Consider the following 24025-nt stretch of genomic DNA (forward strand, 5'->3'; position numbering starts at 1 on the left):
CAGGGTCACCAACCACCAGACCAGGCTGCCCAGAGCCACATCCAGCCTGGCCTTGAATGCCTCCAGGGATGGGGCATCCACAGCCTCCTTGGGCAGCCTGTTCCAGTGTGTCACCACCCTCTGAGTGAAAAACTTCCTCTTAATGTCTAACCTAAATCTCCCATCTTAGTTTAAAACCATTCCCCCTTGTCCTATCATTATCAACCCATGTAACCCATTTCACTCTGCCAATTCTTTCCCACCAAACTGTTCCTTTGTTTATTTTTCTTGGTGAAGATTTCTCCTTTTCTCCTTATCAGAAAGGATGTCCCCTCCACACTTAAAACTTCTCACGAATCTTCAAAAAAAACCTGATGGCAAAGAGCACTTTGCTGGCTGTTCTGCTGTGTGGGCAGGTGAAGTGGCCAACAGAAACACGGAGTTTTCTGCCCTTGTGCTGATGGAGGCGCAGTGCTGCCTCCAACATTGCTGGCAGTCTCCAAGAGTACAGAGTAACAAAATAAGTACATGAAAAAAGCCTGGCAAATGAGGTACTTTATGCAAATTTGGTTAAAAGACTTCTTTACACCACTTGCTTTGTGTTGGTCAGAATGTTGATGAGGCAGAGAGGCAGTAGAAGCTGTTTTCTTGCCTTTTGCGAGAGGCAGCATCAATTGGCTGGGTTTTATATAGCACCACTTATTACAAATACATGCAAAACCGCAGTGAGCAGTAAAAACATCGCTTGCCATGTGGACAGATTTGTTTCAGAGCAAGATGTGTGGTTTGGATGCAGATCCAGGGTACTGAACAAGGGGAGGCAAGGCTGAAAGTTCTGTATTGTGTCGGTGTCTGCATCCAAAAACTCTCTACAAGTCAGATGCTATTAGCTGTATCAGTTCAAAGTGAAGAAACTCAGGAAAATATTGTCAGAAGCAACTGGTAGTTTGTCTCCACTTTTTCTCCCAGTGGAGGAGCTTTCCAAATTCACTGATACACTTTTGTGAATTAGCCATTGGGATGCTGAGAGCACAGGTGCTCTGAAATGCCTGCAGTTGAGGTTACAATATAGCTCCGAGGTGATCTTTTGACTTTTGAGTCTGATTGTTTTAAAAAAATAAATAAATAAAAGAGGAAGAAGCATCAATGACTCCATTTCATTAGAGCTTTCAGTCTGGCAAACAGGCCAGAGGAATTTCTTGATCCTACATGTATCCTCTATGTTTAGTTTTGGGAACTGATGTGTAATATCAAACAGATTAAAAGAATTGCATCAGTTTCTCATTCAGCACATGCAGAACTTTGCAGTTGAAGTTTCCCAGTTGATCCATCCTCTTCCCCCCAGTCATAAATAAAGCCAGGAGTGGAAGATTCCCTTCAAGGAAATTTATCTCTTTGACAGTCAAACAGGTGGCAAAGTTAATGCTAAGTCCCAAGAGAACTTGGTTGGTAAGAATGGCCCTGCAATAACTAACCACAATGATTTACAAGGGACTAAATTGCCAGATTAGGCCTTGATAATTTTTCAACTCTTGACTTCGTTATTACCTCGTGGATCTGGATCTTACATCACCTCTAGGAATGCCTGGGATCAAATTAAAGTGGAAACACCTGGTTGAAAGTCAGTTCAAAATACAGATTTGAGAACGAGGGGGCTATTTCTGCTTGCTGGATTTGCTTTCTATGCATGGTAGACATCTATAAATTTGTTTCTCTGTATTTGAATTCTGCATTCAAATGCCAGTCTACCTTGTGTGTTTTTGCTAACAATCACTGCTCTTTGTAAATACATCCGCAAACCTGATCTGTGAAGCTGATGCAGTAGTTACATCTCTGAAGTCGGTGTAGTAGGTAAATGAAGTGTTCAAGTGAGGTAAATTACATGTTCCAAGACCTAGTCCAAGATGAAAACCCGTGTTTTGATCTAGTGCAGCATGAGTGCAGCATGACTACATAAGGAAGAAGACAGAGGTAGCCATGCAATAAAGGTTTGCAAAGAAGCAAGATGATACCACAGGACAAGTAAACCATTTTTGTTTAGTGGCATGTGAGATATGAATGACAATTTTCACTAGGAATTTATAGACTTGAACAATACATTGATGCATTCAGATGCAGAGGGCCATGATTTAATGGATGGACACAGATGGATGAAGCACTGTTTGTGGGCAGATTTTTGCAGCCATTACGATTTCTTTCCCTTTGTATCTCAGCTGCCCTTCCGCAGCACTGGGCATGGACATGGAACACACAAAGCAGATCAGCAGTGGGGCCCTTCCACAGGGCATCAGGTAGAAAGCCAACGACTTATCTGGTTAAGACTGATACCAGGCCAAGGGGCTATTTAAAAAGAAATTGAAATAAAAGAGGCATACAGATGGTGGCAGTTCCAGCAGAGAAGGCTTCCACTCTCCCAGTGAGTCCTGCTGATTTTGATGGGAGCCTGCCTGGATGGCTTTGGGTGATGAATCTGGCCTAACAGCCTTGATCCTTGAAAAGTGATCAGTTCTACCATGGCTGTGGTCTATGGTGGCAGAACTTGGACTTGAGGCATTTCTCAAGCGTGTTGTTCAGAGACTGGGGTACTGGTGGCACATAGAATGCCCATCTTTGCGTCCCTCCAACCAGTGAACTGCTTTGCCCTCCTTATAGGTGGGAGGTGAGGATCTCCCACCCCTGAATGCTTTCTACTTGAGAAGGTCTCACCTGGGGAGAAGTCAATAGATCCAGGAGTTCTTCACCACGAGGACACACAGTACTGCCCCTGCCCCATCCCTGCCATCTGACTCATCTGTGCAAGTGCCAAATGCCAGCCTGGTGCTTATTGTGCACTGGGTGTGTCAGGAATATTTTTCTTGGCTCTTGCAAGGACAGAAGGAGCCAAAGCAGACTCAGCCCACACAGCAGCACAGCCAGCCCTGCCAAAGGCCTCAGTTCCACTCCAGCTTTGTAAGGAGGTGGGACAGTAGCTGTCCTCTTCTTGAGGGCAGAGGAAGACAATATATATGCTGCAGAAGGATTGGTTCACAATCTTCAGGATAGCTTTGTTTAGTACCTGACCACCTCTGTGTGCTCCTGCTCACATGCCTGTGTTCTCTCACCCCCTTTCTGCCAGGTGAGAAGGGTGTCAGGGTACGTGCCCCCTGCTTTTCTCATCTGTGGCTAAAGATGCTTTTGTCCAGCTGAAGGGCTGTGGACAAAAGGACGGCTTCTCCAGCTGCAGCAACACCAGAAGCTTGGGCAAGAAAAATCACCGCTGTGTGTGGTAAATATCACCCCCACTTCTTTTTTGGGTGCTTGAAACTTCCCAGCGTAGGCTGGGAGAGAAGCAAGAGCACGAGAATGATGGTAAATAGCTTCCTTTTCCCCTCCAGAGGCTGACGCGGTCAGCCATGTCAGTCAGTTCCAGTCCCCTGGGCCAGACCCAGCAGCCCAGCAGGGACAGGGGTGAGGATGCGGCACCTTGGCAGGTGAGAGGCCTCACAGTCCTGACCACGACACTGGGATTATCTTCAGGGAGTGAGAGTTGGGGAAAAACTCCAGACAGTGACAGAACAGGAAGTTACAGCAGCTGTAGGAGCCGTGGTTAATGAATTTCCCAGTGGGGCTTTAGCTTTTGCTCTGCCTTGTTCCCTCTGGCCCAGAGTGCCGTATTAGTTTCTCCGCTTCCCAGCCATCCCAGTCCCACAAGCTGTTTTGTGTAAGAATTTTCAAGGCAGCAGATTGTGTTATGAGTCCCCAGTGAGAGAATAATTTTAGGTCCAATTCCAAATATTTAGTAACAAAGGCTCGGCTTCCCAAGGTGAATCCCAGGAACACTGACAGCATCTCCACATCTGATCATTCAAACATCAGGAGGAAGGCAAAAATGAAAATATGTTTTTTTGAGAAAACAAGAAACTTGGGTCTCACAAGCTCAAGGGTCGTGGAATTCCAAGTGCAGCTTTGCCCTTCGGTAAAAAGGGGCTGCCTTGGCTGACCTGACTGCTCATATTAGATGCTCTAGGTCTTCAGAGGAGAATCTTCACAAGGGACTGCAGATATTTATAATACCAAAAAGCCAGGGAAAGTTAAAAGCTGTTTCTTGGAGACTCTGAGACCTCCAGGTCTATTGTACTTGCTCATTCCAGATAAAGTCTTGCCTCTTTTTTTAGCAATGGATAACTTGGGCATAACTTCCTTCCATTCACTGCTCTGGTCCAAGTCCCATCCTGAGATGGACAGTGGCTTGCTGAAAGTCACTATGATTCTTCTTCAGTAGAAGTGAAATGAGTTATTTTCTTTAGAAAACTCCTCCAACAGCTGTGGCTTGTAAGTACTCTACCTATACATAAAGATTCCATATTAAAACATATTTCAACTTTTTTTTAAAACTTACTCCCAAAGCTTATAAACTTCTCTTACACCTGGCATTACTATGGAGAGCTTAGCTTGTTCTGCTGCCAAGGAAGGACACTTACACACCTTCTAATTGCTCTCTTTGTTTGGCTTTGCTACACAAAGTAAGGATGTAAAAGAATACTACACCTGAACAGTCAGTCTGAGCTATCACTTGAGCAATCTGAATTTTCAGAACCATACTAGTATTCCTCAGGAATTCCCAGTTTAGCTGTGAGACTAATGAACTGCCTTATTTTGCACATGCTAGGAGATGATGTATTATGTGAGCTACACGTTACCTTTACACGTCAAAACTGTTAGTTAAAGAATCAGAGAAATGGTTGCTTCTGTAAGTTTGGAAAAAAAATAAGGAGAACAATTGTTTAAATGATTTTTGTTTTGACTCTCTGCAAGCGGAGAAAAGCTGGCATTTCTTATCAGGTTGTTTGGATTGTGGATACAAGTGAGAGATGAGAAAATCCATGTATCAGTGTTTTTGCTGGATCATTCTGGTTTATGATCCCTCCACTGGAAGCCTCAGTGTCATCTGCCTTGTGCTTATTTCCCACCACTGTGAGCACTTGTTGGACAAGAAACTGGCAGCCCTCAGCATATCAAGCACTGCAGTTCACAGGCAAGCCCTGGGAAAGCTGAGGCTTTGAGGAAACACTGGTCCCTTGGAGATGTATTCATGTTAGGGCTCCCACTGTTTCTACCAGAAGCAAGGTTGAATTAGTAGAAGCAACATGGTAAGAGCTGGTGATGAAAACTCCATACAGATACCCATAAAAGGAAGAGAAATGACACTATGTTGATTTGGGAATACTTAGAAGACCTTAATTCCACCCTCTACTCTGATCTTTCTGCTGACAGGACATTCCTCAAATTACATGTCAGAGGTTGAACTAGCCAGGAGTACCTGTCCAAAAAAGCTGGAAAGGTCTATATTCCTGGTTTCCAGAGCGTTGATCTTGCTTAAATGAAGCCAGAACAGTTTACACTTGTTGCAAAATATAAAGGTGCATGCACACAAGACATGTAAGTGTATACATGTAAGCACTGTCATCCCAGAGTAATTTCTGAGCTGGGATGTGTGTGGACAAGAACTGGCAGTGTCCTTGGGACAATGGCTGGCTGCAGCTGCGATCCAATGGGGACCTGATGTCAGCATGTGGCCGAGTGCTGTGTGTGCACGAAGCTGCTAACATGGGGTATGGAGAAGAAACCCCTAAGGCTATATTAGCACCCCATTCTTCCTCTCCTATCAAAAATCTGTCCCTGGACGCAGCAACTGGCTTTGCTAATGGCTCTGAGCTGATCCCAGTGTCTCAGTGCCACAGCAGCTTTTATCAGTAATTGGATTAGGAAAGAAAGGCTCCAATTATCAAAGTGCCATAGACACTGGGACAGGCATATTGCTTGCTGAAATGTTTTTGGTCAGAACAGGCTAACATGTTGAGGGCAGTTTTTGGTCAGGCTGTGTTTAAAGGAACTGTTTTTGAAAACGCATTGCAGCTTCTTCATTAAGAGCTACAGTAGCCCTGTTTAGGGAGGGGAAAAAACATCCTGATGATCTAACTTATGCACACACACACATGATCATGACTTCTGTGCATTCATCATTTAGTTCAAAAGCTTTTTTTAATTTTTGTGGAAGAGATGAATTGTTTGTGTATAGCCAGTATTTAGGAGTTAGGTAAGTATGCAAGCTGTAATGCAGTTTCTGAAGTTATTTTAAATATTTGGGTTGTCCACTTAAACTATGTTTAAATAAAGTTAGTACGGATTTCTTCATTCCTTTGATGGCACGATAAACCAGACTTTCTGCCACTACATACATCAGCATTTAATGGCCAGGTTGAATCATGGTAGACTGATTTAGGATACCAGGTTTTGAGGATTTCTGTAAGTGTATTTCTAACTTTGTCAGGGACTGCCCCTGGACTTCTCAGCTTTCCTTTTTTTTGCAAGGAAGAGGAGCAGCTGTGTGACTAAACACCTGGCATTCAGGGTTAGGAGCTTCCTGACAATGTCAGCCTTAAATCAACTGCCCTCATCAACCAGCTCTGCCTAACTGTGTTTTGGGGGCACTGAGAAAAGCTTCTGCATGGGATAGACAGTTTTCTTTCTTTCTTGTGCAGTATGGACTTGCAAGCAGTGAGTACAGCCCCAAGCTTCTGTACTCAGGAAACATAGGTTTTACGCGTTAATGGGCAGAAACAGACTCTGCAGCTAAGTACATAATGGATTACCACTTAACATTGTGATCATCTGTTTTTGTTAAATAGATGCTTAGAACTGTTTACTCAGAGACGCTGAGAAAAGTTAGGAATCAAATTGAGAGGTTAAGTTAACACTTTAATAGGCATTAAACTCTTGTGCAGATGCACATGTTCAGAGCCATAGCGATCAGGTATAATCCTTTAATTTATGTGCATTAGCTACACATCTTTGATTCCTCTGAATTCCCCAAGTTCCTCATAAAGAAAAGGCTTTTCAGGGTTTGCCCACGTACATAAGCTATGACAGTTTGTGACAGTGTTTGAATGTGGAGAGCAAAGGTTGCTCCTGGAGTATTTATTCATTATGAAGTGAGAGGATATGGTTCCTGATTAGGTTATCTCAGCAACAGATCTTCTGCACCACTTATATGATGTAAGGTAAGGTATACGTTTACTGTGCTCTAACGATTCACCACCTGACCAGGCCTAACTGTATGTGAGGAAAGAACTACTTGAACTACAGTAGGCATCTAAGTTTGGTGCTCCAATCTGCAAAGAAATTAAAACACAAAGTAACCAACATGTACATGGTACAAGAAATTGCTAACACCAAAACTGAAGATATTTAAAGCCTAAATTTGCCTTTTCTCACTCGGATTACCTAATGGGTATACCCAGTTTAGAAGCCCAGTGACCGCATACTTCTTATAAAGGCTGGGGAGTGGAAGAGAATGAATACTCTGAGAACAGCTTGGATTTTACAGCAGTGAGTTTTCTCCCCCAGATATATCAGCCCTACAGAAGGAAAGTCTAGGCTTTCAGGCTCTTATTTTGCTCATAATTTTATGAGACTAATCCAGGCTCTGTTTGCCATTAATTGGTTCACTGAGAGTGGATTCAAATTACTGTAGATTTCTTTCCTATATGGCCCAGCCCTTAAGAGATGCTAGTTCACTTCCATTGCACGTCTACTAACCAGAATGAAGGCTCCTTCCCTTCTGTCTGGAAGAATCATAGAATAGTTGAGATGGGAAGGAACGTCTGGATCCATCTGGACCAACCCCCACTCAGGCACGGACATACAGAGCAGGGCACCCAGGCCCATGTCCAGGCAGCTCTGAAAAACTCTAAGGAAGAGACTCCACAGCATCTGGGCAGGCTGTACCAGTGCTCTCTCACCCACGCCACACAGAATTTTTTCTTGATCTTCAGAGGCAGTCTCCTGTGCTCAAGTTTGTGCCTGCTGCTCTTTTATCCTGGCACTGGGCACCAGTAAACACAGCCTGGCTTTAAAGGACTATTTGTGTAGACGTTTACAGACAAATTCTCAAAGTGTAAGCCAAAGAGCAAGCTACCATGAGATAGAACTGGTTGTGAGAATACATTTCTGACATACCATTTACACTGCAGTAACTGTCTGTACACAAATACTTAACACCGACCAAATGCAAGAAAGCTTATTTCTTAGAGAGAAAAAAGTGTTATCTCATACCTTTCAAGCTTCAGTTTAAAAGGAACATGTGTAAACTCCAAAGGCACCATTCCTGTGACCAAACAGATGATAATGTCTCAACTAGCTAGCCAAACATCTTTAGTGAGAAAGAATCCAGCTCCTCCATAGTGAAAGTACCCAATCCTCATATAGGCACACAACTAAAACAGGATGAAAAATCCCCAGAGCCTAACTCAGGTAGTGCCTATTTCTCTCCACTGACTGTTAACCCATAAGTGCCACTGTAGATGTGCCAAGTAGAGGGTGTGATTTGTCCTGTGTACTAGGAAAGCAGTTCTAGAGAATGATCTTTGGATACCTGATTTACATGACTACAAGCTTAGCATTGTTAAGATAGGAGCCTTCTGTGAAATGTTCAATGATCTGCTTATTCCAGCTGGTTGTTACAGCATGACAAAGACAGACAGTTACCCAGAGGTATGTCGCATTTGCTCACCTAGGTGTAACAGGTAATGTCCTACAGAATGAAGGAAAATGTTCCCATATCAAGTTGCATATTTACAGTATTAATTTAAAACTTCTAATCTGATCTATTTACACAGTAATTGTCATAGTTTCTGATCCCAGTGTTAAAGGAAGCTCTGAGTGTGACACGGTATTTACAGCAGTTCAGGACAATCTAAGCCAAGTCACAAGTCGTCACTTCCTGCTCTGTATGCAGCACCTGTGCAACTGGAAAGACATGAAGTCAACAAAAAAATTTCTTGGATGAATGACAACCTTTCTAATGTTCTGTTCCTTTTAAGGTACAGCCAGAGTTAACAGAAGTTCCAAAACTGTTTCCAAATCAGTTTTTTTTTTTTCCCTGAAATGGAGAAACTAACATTTTGAATTTGTTTAATGTGAAGCTTGAATTGAATTTAAGCACAGTGTAGCATTCTGCAAGGCATGCTATCAGTTGGGCTAAATCAGTAGTTATGCTGTCTCTGGGGACATTGTCTGCAATAACTTTGATATTACTTGACAAACTAGAAAAATAAAAGATTAATCTCAAAGGACCTCTTGACAAGCACTTAGGCAATTCTTCTAAGATCTACATGGCATTTGTTATCTCCTTTCTCTACATGCAGCTAATTGACTATTGAACAGGAGATGGAGTTAAGGGTCTGAATACTTTTAGAAACATGGTCACAGAGGGCACCAACCATGAGCCTCAGTTCACAGAGGGCACCAACCATGAGGCAAACAGTTCAAACAGAGAGATGAACCATATGTTCTGGGATAGTATTGAGCTCACAGAAATCAGTATGATAACGTATCTACTTACTGAAGTAGAACTCTACAAACCCTGAAATTTGCTTTTTAAGTTGGTCTATTATTCTCATAAAATGGTATGATGCTTCACAGGAACTTCGTATTATGGTCAGCTTTTTATTTTTCCATTTCTGCCAGACTACTACGTGTTTTGGGAATCAATATCAACTATAAAATCTGCTTCTCAGTCACAGACAGCAATATAGATTAAAACACCTTAGAGGGGGAAAAAAGTGCATTAAAATTATGCTGTGTAATGGAATGAAATTTGCTGTACTTACTCTTAGTGAGTTTGCTGCAAGAACATGAAGTTAATTACTTCCCTAGGGTCAAATTAAGAGTCATTTTCAAGAGGATGGAATTTGGAAAAAGGGCTAATGTAAACAGTTTCATCTACTTTAAACTAATTTCTAAAAGATTTAGTTAAAACACTATTTTCCAAACATACAAAATAAAAACCAATGTATGTATGCTATGCACATGTAATAAGTAGTAACTGCAACTGCACTGAAATATTTTTTAATCCCTTAAAAATCACACCCACACTAGGTTATTTTTATGTATATCTAATTAAGCTCTATAGAAAACCAAAACTCTTCAGATGCTCACTGACCAATTACTACATTGACCAGGTTAGAAACTAGAGAGAAAAAAAAAACCTGTCAACTCCTGAAGCCTAATTTCACAGTACTTACTAATGCTTAAGAGATTAGACTAAACCTTGTAGTTGACAAAGCAGACACAGGAACTGAGCAATAAGTATGTGAACTGTGTTGATGATAAAGAGCTATGGAGCACGCACAAGTAGCTTGAACTAGTCTTTCAAGGAAGCATTCCAATCACGGATTTAAGGAAAAGGTGGCTCACTTTAATAACCACAGGCATTGGTCACTATGTAACAAGACATCCTAAAAAAAGTAATCACAATTTGTCCAATAGTAGTTTACAAGTGGATGGTATACATTAAGATACAGAGGTAGAAGTTCACTTTTACAATGCTTCACTAATACAGATTACCAAATTCAAGGCACAAAATTGTTCGCTTTACAAAAAATACTGTAAAAATGTCATTTGCTGTTCTACAATGTGAGTACAACTCAAAAAAATCTTTACATCCTTCCATACTCCACATGTAAAGTTGCATCAGGCGTTACTCTATTTTTCATTTGCTAATAGTTGGCATATGACCAGCAGTTACATAAACAGTTTGTATCTCAGCTGAGTTGCTTTGTCTTTTAGGCACAAGTCCAGTTACAGAAATTTAGTACAACAGCTTCCTCAGGGGTGGGAGAACTCTGTCGGAAATAAGTACTACGAAAAGAAACATAGTCCATAACAGCAGACTGGACTCGGACATATATAGAGGGAAACAGAACAGAGCATATTTCAAATCAAGTGACTTGAAAAAAAGTCGATTTAAATTACTGACTGCATTCCTAGAAAGCCAGATGCCCAGTACAAGTTTGAATGTATTTCTGATACATTCACTTGCCTTTGAATCTGCAGAAATTTCAAAAAATTTTATCTTTGTTTAAATAGAATACACACTATTGGTACAAAAGAGAATTACACCACAATCTGGCCATGTGTCCTTTAGAGAGCTTGGATTAACAAGCAAAGAGATGCAGTCAGAAACTGTCCTTGAATTTGCTAAAAGGGCATAAGCAGTAGCTTAAATATAAAGATTTCCCTCCCTGCCCCTTACCAAACACTGTAGGGAAAAATGAACAACTTCTGAGACATTGCATCTTCTGGTTGTAGACAGCTTTTATAAATCTTGGTAAGCTGAGGAAGAGATATCACACAGTGCATCCCTACAAGAAGTAGTATGACTAGTTTACTGTACATACAGTGAGATTCTAAAGGACAATGGTGGCAGCTACATTGTAAATTCACCTTGTTTACCTATCACATTTTCCAAGTACTCTAGTCAGTTTTATTTACAGTATATTAAAAAACATTGATTTTTAGAGTTCAATACACAGGTTGAGGACCCAAGAGAATGCCACAGTAAGATGATGACTTTTTGCATCTCTTAGATGCAAGTGCACTTCACAATTCACTCAGGTAACATTATCATATTCACCTATAAACGTTAGTCCATCCGAACCAGTGTTAAATTCCATTTTTTGCTTCATTGTTGTTTGTAGCCTGTTTCCTTTGAGCAATGAAGGGGTACATACACTTGTCTGCTCCCAGAAACCGGTACATGCATACAACTGCTTCAAAGGGCAGAATACTGCAAAACACAAGTTAAAAAATTGTTAAAAGATGGCACAAAAATAAAAACGCCCTGTTTATTATGTACTTGGGCTTTCAAATGAAACATACTAGCCATCGCAGGGGTTTCCTAAGACAGTTTGGTAAAAGTATTTTCCAGGACATTTTACTGAGAAAATTGAAATTCTAGAGACCCAGCCATACAAGCAGGCATAAAGGTGGAGGAAGAAGTTACTTGCTCACCAGCTATCAGCTTAGAACACATTTTCTGCTGTTCTTCACAAACCTGTGCAAAGTGCACCACAAAAAGTCTACTAACAACCAAAAGTAGTGCCAGAAGTCATCACATTTAGAAAAATCTAATTTGGAATTAGTATTAGTTTATGCAATTCTTTGATCATCAGATGTCTAACAACTTTTACACGTATTCTAAACTCAATCACCCATCCTCAAAAAGAGGTCTGAAATAAAGAAAGCAATTTCCTCTCTGCCCCCTTCAGATAAAATTCCAAGAGGTAAAATGAGATGAATATCTGACTACAGACCCTCCCCTCCTTCCTATATACTACTTTTATTTCAAGGATAATAGGAGTTCTATCAAAGGACTAAGACGGAATCTCTTCAGCCTCTGGAAACAGTGTGACAGACACTCATTTAGTGGAAAGTAATGCACAGAATCTAGGCATTAGGAGTAAGGATCACTGAAATAGATGTCACTGGTACAGGTGTCCTTGCTGGCAGTAGTACTGTTTGTGCAGTAGCCACTGGAGGGCCTTTGATCTAAGTGCGGCTGCCTGGGGCATGGATTATGCAGAAGCTTTGATCTCCCTGTTGGAAGCTAAAGTGTTGAATGCAAGAAAACCCCAAGGGCCTTTGATGTGACTGTTGTTGCAGGAGGCACTGCTTGTGCAGAGAGCACTGAAGCACCCTCTGAGCTTCTGGTTGAAGCTAGCTCAAAGATTGTAGTGTTCTCAAGTTGCTGGCAGAAGAAACACATACATACTCTCTTCCAGCAAAGATGAGAGCAGTCAAGGTCCTCCCTCGTCTTTGGTGACCCTATCCACCAGGAGAGACTTGAAGGAGAGAACAAATGCTTTGCAAGTACAGCAAAAATCCCAATGCTCTCAGTTTCAACCATCTCTCACAGGACTGCAAGATTTTAAAGGTTCCTACTACACACTTAAGGTTAAAGAAAAAGAAAAATCCATACAGCTGTGAAACTGTTCTTTACAAACTAGCATGCAAGTGATGATGCATAAGTGGAAGTGAGCCAACTCCTGTATTACATTGCATCACTGAAATAGAAGGCTAGTTACAGAGTTCTCATCCCAAACCTGAAGTGTTAGACAGAATAAAAGAAGATGATTCCTTTAAATAACTTTTTCCACAAACAGACTCTGCAATTTGGCTCTGAACATGCAGATTTTTACTGTATTGATGCAAGTCCTAGAGAATCTGCGGGCAGGGCCTCCTCCATACTCATCCTAGACACAAATGACACAGGTTCCTTTGCTGGAAGCTTCCTTATTCCCCCATTCCTAAATAAAAAGAACTCACAAAATGGAAGAAAAGTCTGTTGAAGAGAATATAAATCTAATGAGAATGGAAGATAATAGACATTCAAAACTAGGATGTTTTGATGACAACGCATAGGATCACAGTTTTATGGAACTTCCCAAGAAGGCAATATTCACTTATGTGAGCCAAGAGACAGGAATTATGACTGAACAGCACCTACGGCCTGTATATGAGAGTGTTTAAATCTAGAAAGCGGACATGTTCACATATTTCACTAGCATTCTGCTGCTTGTATTGCCAACTAAACAGGCATCTCAGATGTTACCTTTTCATGAAGGTGACCATATACATGAGGCGAGGCGTGCAGATCATCGGCTGATCTGTAAGGATAGCTCTCATAGCCTGCTTCACACAGTATTCTGGTTTCAATGGTGGAAGGAAAGGCTCAATTTCTTTTCTGAAATATTTGATTAAGGCTGATTAATCAAGATACATAAAAGACTGCCAACCTCAGAGAGTATATTAACTCACTTTTTTTGCTTTTGGAATGCCTTAGCAAAGAACAAATACTTCAACTTTTGTATTCACTATTCACTTATAGGTCAAAATTTGTGCTAAGGACCATGGGACAAAGGAAATTCAGAAAGTCCCTTTCTGGGGTCAGCACTACTGATCACACTAACACATGCAAACAGACATAATATTTATTTTAATATTCTTATGGTAATGAGGTTAAATTACCATGAAATATTTTTATAAAACTACAAACATAAAGAAGACAAATTTTACTCACCTGATCCTGCATCCTCTGAACATTCCTGTATCTACAAGATAAGGGCAGACTAAAGTTGTTTTGATTCCATCCTTCTCAGCAGCTTTCAGTTCATGGCTCAAAGACTCGTGAAAACCTACAGCTCCAAATTTGCTAGCACAATAATCCTGTGTTGGCAATGAACAAGGGAAAAAAAAATAGCACCTTAAAAGGGACAGATATGAATCATGTTTAAAGCCAAAGCATATTTGATGCGACTCTACACAAACTTAGATAGCAACAACAAAAGACACCCACTGAATGCAGCATCACATCAACTCATCTGTCACTTCAATTTTAAAGCAATCAGCACAGAATCATGAAAACAGAAAAGTTGAATGTATGAGATTAACTTGGAATCAAGTCTCTGAAGCAGGCAGGTTTGTATGGCAAGTTACTCTGTTTACCAGTTTGCTTAATATCAAATGCTGGAATGGAAGACTGAGAAATCTAATACTACATAGGGGTCAGATTTGAAGAAGCCTAGTGATATGGCAGGACATAGGTACAGAAATCTGAAATGTTTCACTTTTTGTTAGTTTCAATAGAAGGTATAACAAAGATTTGGTTGTATTATATATTTAATTTTAGAAAATTGTATAGTTTGCTTATCTCATAAAATACTCCAAATTCAAAAATAATTGCAGAGACAGCAGTTAACATCCAAGTTTTCAGTTGGATGTACCCACACCCATCATCAAGGAAATTCTCTCAAGAATTCTCAAGAAAGAAAATACATTGAAAAAAAAGCTTTAACTTACACCAGCTTAATTCATTTCTGCTAAAAAAAAAACAAAAAACAAAAAACAAAACAAAACAGGGCAGTTTAAGATTCTGGATTCAGCCTAAACAATATGCAAAAAAAAGAAAAAAAAAACAAAAACAAAAAACCTGCATTTTACAAGGTAGTATGACCATTATTCTGTAAGACTTATTCTTTTTCACTACTTGAATGATTTTTGTCTCCACTTGCATTTGTACTAATGACTCAAAATGCAAGCTAATATGCTCTAATCCTTACCTAGTTTTGTGTATCAAACGAGTCACAGGAACTGGTGTTCTCAAATGGCTGCCAGGTCCTAGATGACCTACTGCTTATAACTTGGAGCCTAGTAAGGCATGTGAGCCACCTATTCTGCAAGGAAAGTAGGTAGCCATTTCCTCATGGAAAAAAAAAAGGAAATAAAAAACAAGATTTTTCAAAAATCCTTGCCTTTGACTTCAGCCTTAGCACTACATTTCTTGGCAGTAATGGGTAGCTGGATGCCTTTGGAATTACCAGTAGTTACCAGGCTACTCAACAATCATTAGCATTCTGAATGAATCCATGTGGCAAGTGCACAGGTATGGTGTCTGTTTCAGTCCTGTGGATCCCACTCACAGAGGGATGTTAGATGATTTGGTATCCATATTACTGTAATCTCCAAATACCTTTGAAGATTTGACTATTTTCTTGAGCTGCTAATACAAAAAAAAAACCTTATTGTAAGCCAAAAAAAAAAAAAAAAAAAAAAAGCCAGATTATTACAATTCAACAAACCTCTACTCCAGCAGTACTGAACAGTCCCAAAGAACTTGCAACTGTCACAATGTGTCCATGATTCATTTCCAGCATCTTGGGAAGGAAGGCTTTAGTCGTCTACAAAATAAATAAAACAAAGAAGAAAAAAAAGGTGAACTACTACATTAGTTATAAGTGTTCAAAACCTTTACCTCAGTTTATGATAACGAAGTTAGAAGATCATTGCATAGATATGGAATTCCTTGGTTTTTCAAAAATGCCAACAGAGAATCTATAGCAAGTTTGTGAATTCAGACAGCAATGATTGTATCTCCAGAAATGCGAAGGTTAAAAGATCAATTGAGCTCAGACATGTTTATTTTTCTGCAAGAGACTAGTTATCAGAAAGAGATAATTTGAACCTAAAATGGAGGTCACTTTTTTTTAAGACAGAAAAAGGAATGCAAAGTGTTTAATTACTCTGTGCAGCATTTCGGTGTTAAGATCAGTGCCAATTACCAGTTCTAATTATTGATAATGTATTTTCTCAGCTAGATATGGTTGGTTTTATCCACTTAACTTACCCTGTGCATTTTACAATAACGAAATACCTGAGAGGCAGATGTTTTGTTGATATTACCTTTCACATACAAAATGCATTAAACATCTGCTAGTTTGAACTGCTTTCCATCTTTATTAGTATCCATTAGCATTGCTCTAATTAAAAGTAGATGTATACATCCATCATTAATTCCATATCTGAAGGGTTTCAAAGATAAAACAAAATCAAGTGTCGAGATGAAACCTTATGAGTGCTTTTAACCACCACTCTGATTATCTCAAAGTTTGTTTGCTTAAACACCTTTAAAAAAATAAAATTTTAAGTGATAAATTGAAGGCAGTTCTCAGAAGACCACCTCTACTACAATATCTAGCTTTCTCATCTCTTTTTGAAGCCAACTCACACTAACATTTTTTTATATAACATCAAGCAGAACATCATATATGCTGAAACTCAATTATGTAGTAAAATGGTTTGCTCAGTTCTTATTTACTTCTGCTTGTATGTAATCAGCATACTATACTAGAACGCTTTTAAGCTGCCAAAGAATTTCAGATAATGTATGTTAACCACAAATGTGTGGTTAATATATAAATCTACTCATAGCAAAGCTTCTATTCCATTCTAACTCAAGCAGAACTACTAATTCTTTGTCCTCCCAGAAACCAAGTTTTCCCATGTAATTTGGATCCAAACCCAGAGTATGCAAATGCCCCTGAAGTATTTGCTGCTTGCTTAATTGTTGGTCTGAATCTTGTCAGCTGCATTGTTAAAGAGACATGCAAGCTACATCTGAATCCATCTAATTCCATTCTTATGCTGTCTGCATTTTCCAATCACAGATGTCAGGATAGTTTTGCTCTAATGATTTTCACATGTTCTTGTACAGCGTATTTGCCTGCAGGTGTTAAATGACTAATCCAGACCTCCTAACACCACACAAAAGAGTGTTTTCACTGGATAGCTGGCAGATGATAGAAGATTAACAGACCTCCTGACTCTTTGCCTTTTCTACTGTTGATTCATATAACTCCTAGATTCTGTCATAACTGTATAATGAAGCTAATTATAAAATATAGTCTGAGAGCAAGCTGTCTTGCATTTGTTTCTTTCCTCGTGGCAGGGATCTCTAAACCTCTTATATAGAGCCTCAGACAAGAATTTAGTTCACTTGTTAAACTAATCTGTGCCAGGCACATGAAGTTTCAGCCTCTCTTCCCATGTTGCCTGGTCATCACGAGGTAACACAGTCTCAAAAAGGTAAGAAGCTTCACTTTCCTCAAGTTATACAGTACATTATTTCTCCACAGTCACCCCACAGCACTGACCACTGTACACTGGCCCATGCCTTCCACACCAACCTCCTCAGAGACATCAGAGCACCCAGTTCAGTCCTGCTAACAATTTACTCCCCTCCATAGCATTAGTCAGTTCCATCAGCAGTTTTCACTTAGGTTTCAGTTATCTGTCCACATCACACTGGAATGACTGATTGCCACCCCACACTGCCAGAAACTGTGATAACACAGACTGAAGCCATGCCTGCAAAGCATAGGAACTACAGAAAGAAAGAGGCACTAGCCTTGGAGTTTGTCCCTCAATAGGTGAGGGGGGGAGACAGAAAAAAGTAGCAACAGATTTTTTGTCCTACCACATCCAAGGCATAGACAATGTTTATCTCATAGGAGAAACTCAACAGGAAAGTGCATCTTTAGGCTTTTGGGGTGGTTTTCTTTTCTTTTTTGTCTTCTCTATTATATTGTCATCTTCTTTCTTTTCATCTTTGTTGTTGAGAGTTGTGGAGGAAATACGCTGAATTGTAGTTGTGTCTGTAAATCCATATTATTACCTACTCTTACAGTTGGTAAAGATAGTTGCACTGTCAAAAATGTACAAAACACAGCTGTCAGCTATCAACACCTCAGCTAAATAGATAATAGTAAGTCACCTTGGTGCTGCCATCCTCCAGCCATCTGCTGCAGCTGGGAGTCAGTACTTAAAAACACGCATGGCGAGAGGCAGACACACCCTATTGGGGGACACATTTTCAGTCTCAGAGTAAGGCTTGCCCACTGCTCCTCCCAACCTCCTCTTGCTGGGAAAAACAATCCCAAAGTGAAGTTATTCTCTTCCGTGGTATAAGCAATCCCCAAATAAATCAGTGTTCTTACTGAGCTTCTGGCACAGTCTACTTCGTTGATCAAAGCAGCTTCCTCCATACCCTGGTCCCCAGTTTTTCTGTCTGGTACATAAACCAGACCAACCTAGTTTCTTGTTTCTAGTTTCTTTCAGCTTTAGCTACATCTGCCTACCAGACCTGACATCTTCTCTGTGCTTGTCGTGATGCTGAGAAGGCAGTTCAAAGTTCGATTGTTTCAGGGGCAAGATGCCTCTTGGGTGGCCTTCCCATCTGGCATTTGTCTGAACAGGTAGCACAGCCCACATGGGCTTTCTGAGGTGACGCGTGGACACACTAATCCTCCGCCAAAAAAAGCATTAGAAAATACGACGCAAGAAATGTGGTATTGTCCACGACATTAGAGGTCAAGAACCAGGCCCCCAAACTAACTGAAATGATTTAATCAAACTATCTGCCTCAGGTTTGATCTTTTAATTTCAGTTTTACATCTCACAGCTGTGGAGGAAGACATATAACTAAAATCATTTAAGTGGTTCAAGTTGAAGTGAGGTCTTTTATTAATGACAAATGTCATACAGTTTTCAACACAGAGGATAAACCAGAGAGTACAGTAGATGAAAGGAATTATGCTATGAGGAATCAGGAAAGATGCACGGTGTTCAAAGTCAAGAAATTTAAAGTTAAGCATCTTCTTTACTCAGAATTGCTCTTTTATTTCCCCCTCTCCTAGAAAAACAGAAAAAAAACCCAAAGTACTGAACAAACAAGTTTTCTAATCTGCAGTTTAGATTAGATAAATCTGAACTGGTAGGTAGGTAGGGCAGACTGATTGTAAGAAGCTACTCTGAACAGAGAGCAGAGCTAGTTCTTTTGTTTGTTTGCTTTTGAGACTGTTTAATTTTTATGTTCAGGCTCCACAAAAGACCAATTTCAAACCTTCTAAGCAATTTCCTCCATGCTTCTGAATATATAAGAACTATTCCCAGTAGCTGTAACATGTATTCCATGTGCACACAGCTTTAATGACTTATTTCTCGTAAGTGTGAAACTGAACAAGCATTTACATGTCACTTCATAGCTTTCGTAATCTGTTCTCAACATTTTGGTTTACGGCAAATTAACTTCTAACAGTCTAGCACTTCTTCCCTCCCCTTCCCCAAATTCTTTAGTTCCATTCTTAATGAAACAAAACTCAAAAGATTGTGCAACACAAAGAACAGCACAGCTGCAATGTCAAGACAAATTAGCCTAAATACAGCAAATGAGAATATGAAGAAATACCCTGTTTGGGAAAGTGATTTTTTTAATTAAATTTTGGAGTAATTATTCTTAAAGTAGAAAGCAAGCCTACATAGAAAACAATGTTAGATGTATGCAGCTTGAAACAATGAATACTGAATGAACAAAGCACACCGAAGTGGAAAAGCACACGCTACCTCATGTTTATAGACTTGTTTTTATATTAAAGAAACAAATAAAGCAGGGAGCGATGTGCAAGATCCTTTAAAGTTTCTATTTTTCAATATAGTATTTTTTTTTCCCATACTTTCTGCCTTTCATCAACACCCAACCAGCCTTTACAACTATTCTGATAGCACGGACAAGCTGCTTTACATAAAGGCAGAAATTCCTTTATGCCAAAGGGATAGCTTATTTTCCACATGATCCCTTCAAATAAGGTGGATAGAGTGTAGTTACTTTTCAGGGGCTGATAGGAATAGGCAAGTTTGGCTATTGCTGATGTTAATCCACAAGAGTAGCATGCTGGTGTAACAAATAATGATTTTACTCAAGCCACAGCTATTCCTGACTGCCAGAGCAGCCAGATGCATAACAGTATTAATAGGTACATCTGGGTAACTGCTTTTTTGTTGTTGTTGTTTAATCTTCCTGTTAAAGACTTTTCAGCCAGATCCACAAGGCAGAGTTGGTGACATTAGTCACAGACCCATCTAGATGACTCTATTTAAGCTTGGAACTAAGGTAGCAGAAGTCACAACAGCCTGCTACCATGGCTAATAACATGAAAGCATTAATATGAAGCAGTGGAGACAGTGACAAAAAAAAAGTTCCGGTTTCTATTTAAAATGCACCTCCATCTTCTCTTTGCCTTGTGCGGACATTTGATTTTACATTCTTCCCTTTCTTTGTGGACCACAGTACAGCACTGCAGGTTCTCCTTCCATGCAGGACAGCACATGGCTGCCATGGGGTAAAACTCAGAAGTTATCACATGCCCCAGCTTTCTTTTCATTCCAATAACTGGAAAGTAAGGTATGGAAGTCTGACAAAAGAGAACATCCAACTGTTCTGCAAACTGTCTGTGGCAGCCTAAGTCTTAATGGAGGTTTCTCAATACTGGATAGAATAGCAGTAATGCACTCCTGCACGTTGAAAGGAAAAGTGAGGCACCTAAAAGGCAGAAAAAAACCATGGCAAGCTTGTCACTAAATATACTCAAGTTATTTTCAACTATAGTCATATAGTCGCTCTTATTTCAGAAGATAACCACTTTAAGTACATTTTATAAACACGGGGTAAAACTTCATTTACAGCATTACAACAAAAGCCATTGCCAAATATTTTTAGAAGAGTCTTGAAAGTATACCCTAGAACAGTGTAACGCTCAAAGGAGCATTTATTCACATTAGAGGCTACAATATCCAAAAATGCCTTCTCACACACCAAAGCATACCATTACAAGATTGGATTTAACTGTTCGTTTTCCTTTTATTTTTCAATTGTTTCCAAGAGAACTGAGCACAATAGTTTGACATTTGCACCATCACTTAATTACTTTTTCTGTATTATATCCCTACCCTTAAATTCCACTACACAAGTATCTCCAAAATATTAGTTTAAGGTGAGATTATTAACTGTGCAAAGACTACATCAAAAGTCCTGAACTGGATACTAGAGAAACCACACAGCACAGCAGACATGGCTGTGTTAACAGGCTGACTACAGAGGGCAGATACCAGTCTACAACTATTGTTGACCTTGCAAATGTAAGGGACCAAAATCGTGCCTCAACTTGAAAGGACCTCAGATGTCTCTGCTGGCTGGTTTCAAGAAGCACTGGGCCCCCTCGGGATAATTAGCCACTGTCTAAGTAAATATTTAAATAGCTGTAGAGATCAGTGCTATTTCTGATCTTCAGTTTCTATTCTCAATAAACTATTGTGAAAAACAAGTCAGAATTATGTAATTTTCATACAGTAACGAATTAAAAAAGCCACGCATTTTTCTGGATTGTTCACAGGTGATCACGCCTAGATCTTTCTATATGAGATTGACTGTCTTGCTCAAGCCAAGCTGCCACAGACATCTGTGGCATTAAAAACATGGAAAGAAACTATCTGAACAGGCTTTGCATTCAAAATAAAAAGCTAGCACTTCAATATTTCATTTCAAAAGGAGTCCCTGAGTTATTTACCTCCTGGCAGGCAACACAACCTTTAATTTCTCATTAAAGCTTTATTTGTCCTCCACATAAAAACCCACTGCTCTGGGACCACAGGGATTCCTTTAATATTGAACTGCAACAGCAGTTAATGCTTAACGCACATGCACAGTAATAATGTTACAGTTGCCTTGCAACCACAAGCTCCTGAAAGAACAAGTCTGTAAGGATGACAAGTAGCAAGGAAGTGAAGCCACACACGGGCACACCAATATTCTGTGTGCCCTATAACTGTAGATAGAGTGAAACTACAGATAAGATCCAACCAGGTTAAGAGGTGAAGGTAACAAAATAAGTACTTTGAAGAACTAAGTCACTAAGACAACACCAGATAATTTTAAACTCTATTTGATTTACAGAGAAATAAACATATTTTTGCTCTCTCTAACTCTGTGTGAAACAGGACTTTGAAGTACACAGAGTCTCTGCTTAGTGAAATCATAATCTATTACTTAAATCACTTGTTTGGAGTTTTTTTTTAATTAATTTGTATCAGTAATTAATGCTCCTGCTTTCTCCTCTCTCATGGCTGATCCATCCACAAAATCCTTTGCTTCTCAAGAGACACAATCAGCTAAGAAGCATCATATCTGTAAAAAACTTCCTTTATTGAGGTTTATAAGTGGATTTGTTAGTAGTTACAAAAACGTATCACGCAATTTGCTAAATAAAAGTATGTTACAGTCCATAATTACATTTCTACATTGTTTTGCATTCGTAGTACTTTTAGGGTGCCATAACAAAATTTCTTGAAATTTCAATATCAATAGCTACCACTGTTTCCAGTGTTTCCAGCTCTTGTGGTAGTTTCCCTTGCATTGAATAAACTCACGTTGAGTGTATCAGAAGAAAGCTGAAACTGAATAAAGTAGTTTCCTTAATCAAAACTTAGTGCCAGAAAGCTGTTTACAATGCATAGATAGTAAAGATAAGATAAGTAATGCTAATAAAAAAAAAAAAAAATCACAGGAAACTAATACACTAGTTATCTCTCAGTCATTAATCATTGTTTTCCACTCTTTACTACCAGAACTAATTATGCCAAGCCTAGGACAACTGAACATAGCCAGGATAAATTGTCTTTTGTATAGTTTGTTAACAGGGCTTAGTTGGAAAAGGGTTGTGTATACAGACAGTAGAATATGATAAGTGCTTAGGAAAGGACCTTGCAACAGAGACTTTTGTTAACTTATCATGTCACTACATTGTCTCTCCCTCCCCTTTCGTTTAAGGGCTTCATTTCCTGTGATATTATCCCAAATTGCATAACCAGGACTGGAACAGAAAACAGCTTTGTTCTCCCCTTACTCTGACGTGTAGGTAAGTACTCAAGCATGCTACCTAAATAACAGAATTCCTGTTTCAGAAGCTTTCTTCTTGAGAGTCAAGATGGAAATTCCACTGTTCCCTAAGCCTTAAGGCAATCTAGAGCTAACCAAAGTCCCAGTTGCCTTACACAAACCTTTTCTTTGTGTTCAACACCAGAGCAGCACTTTAGACACCTTTAAGGGCATGTACTTCAGGTACATGTACCACAGCCAAAAGGTGGCCCCAGTTTTTCCTTAAGAATGTTTCACTTAAAAAAAAAAAAAAAAAAAAAAAAAAAAAAAAAAAAAAGAGAAGCCTCTGCTTTGTATGCTTTCTGGGCATTCAAGCTGAACTACCCCTGTTAATCTATACCAGCAAGTGGAAGTTAGGGCTTTCATGTTACTGGTATGCAGTCTCCATCTTTTTGCTCCAAGATCTTTTGTATTTTTTCCTACTGAGAAGAAACGGGTTGTAGATTTTTAAAGCTTTTAAAATTATTTCCACCCACAGATGTCAAGACTTCTATTTAAGTGTCTGGTCTTCCTAAAGAGCATACGCTGCACCAGTCATTTCTGTGGAAGCATCTGTCTGCTTCTCATGGACATGCTTGTATATATTCTACCATACATGCATATAAACTTATTTACTTTATCTGTACTTACAGATATGGCTTGCATAACTGCTTTATATATGTGCATCAGTATATACTGCTACTTAAATCACCTATTGTACAGTTAGGGCTCTTCACTTCTTGCAAATCTTTGATTTCATGTAGCTATAAATAATGGAGCACATTCTCCACTCTAAAAAGGCATCTTTTCCACTTCCACTCTTTCTCCTTTCTAAAGACCCTTCAACTGGAAAAAGTGAGTCCAGTAAGGTAAGGCAGCACAGGACACCTAGATGAGTGTGCTCTGGAACTAACATATTTTCAGCTGAATCCAGGACACATGCATATTGTGTTATCTTCAAAAATAAAATGATGCTTCCCTTCTATCAGAAACCTTTCACTGACTATACTCCTTTGCCAGCTTCTTAAAGGTATTCATTCAGAGCACTCACAGACAATTCTGCCTGCACTGAATTTCAATGGCTTTTAAGGCTCAGACAGTACAATCATACTGGATTCTCAACAGCTAGCAATGAACAAGGGG

At 39.6% G+C, this 24025-nt stretch overlaps 1 protein-coding gene across 2 annotated transcripts in view; it reads right to left on the minus strand.

Annotated features, from left to right (window-relative positions):
* Positions 1-6696: 6696 nt before the first annotated feature.
* Positions 6697-24025, minus strand: part of RDH10 (retinol dehydrogenase 10) — a 28289-nt gene continuing 10960 nt past the window's right edge. For both annotated transcript variants that reach the window (XM_048940868.1, XM_048940867.1), the window contains exons 3-6: positions 15438-15536; positions 13880-14025; positions 13412-13543; positions 6697-11587 (exon numbers count right to left, since the gene is read on the minus strand). In XM_048940868.1, the coding sequence (XP_048796825.1) occupies positions 11464-11587; positions 13412-13543; positions 13880-14025; positions 15438-15536 (501 nt within the window). In that variant the 3' untranslated portion in view covers positions 6697-11463. The remainder of the gene's footprint in view (positions 11588-13411; positions 13544-13879; positions 14026-15437; positions 15537-24025) is intronic.

Source organism: Lagopus muta, chromosome 3 (assembly GCF_023343835.1).
Source record: "Lagopus muta isolate bLagMut1 chromosome 3, bLagMut1 primary, whole genome shotgun sequence".
Taxonomy (NCBI): Eukaryota; Metazoa; Chordata; class Aves; order Galliformes; family Phasianidae; genus Lagopus; species Lagopus muta.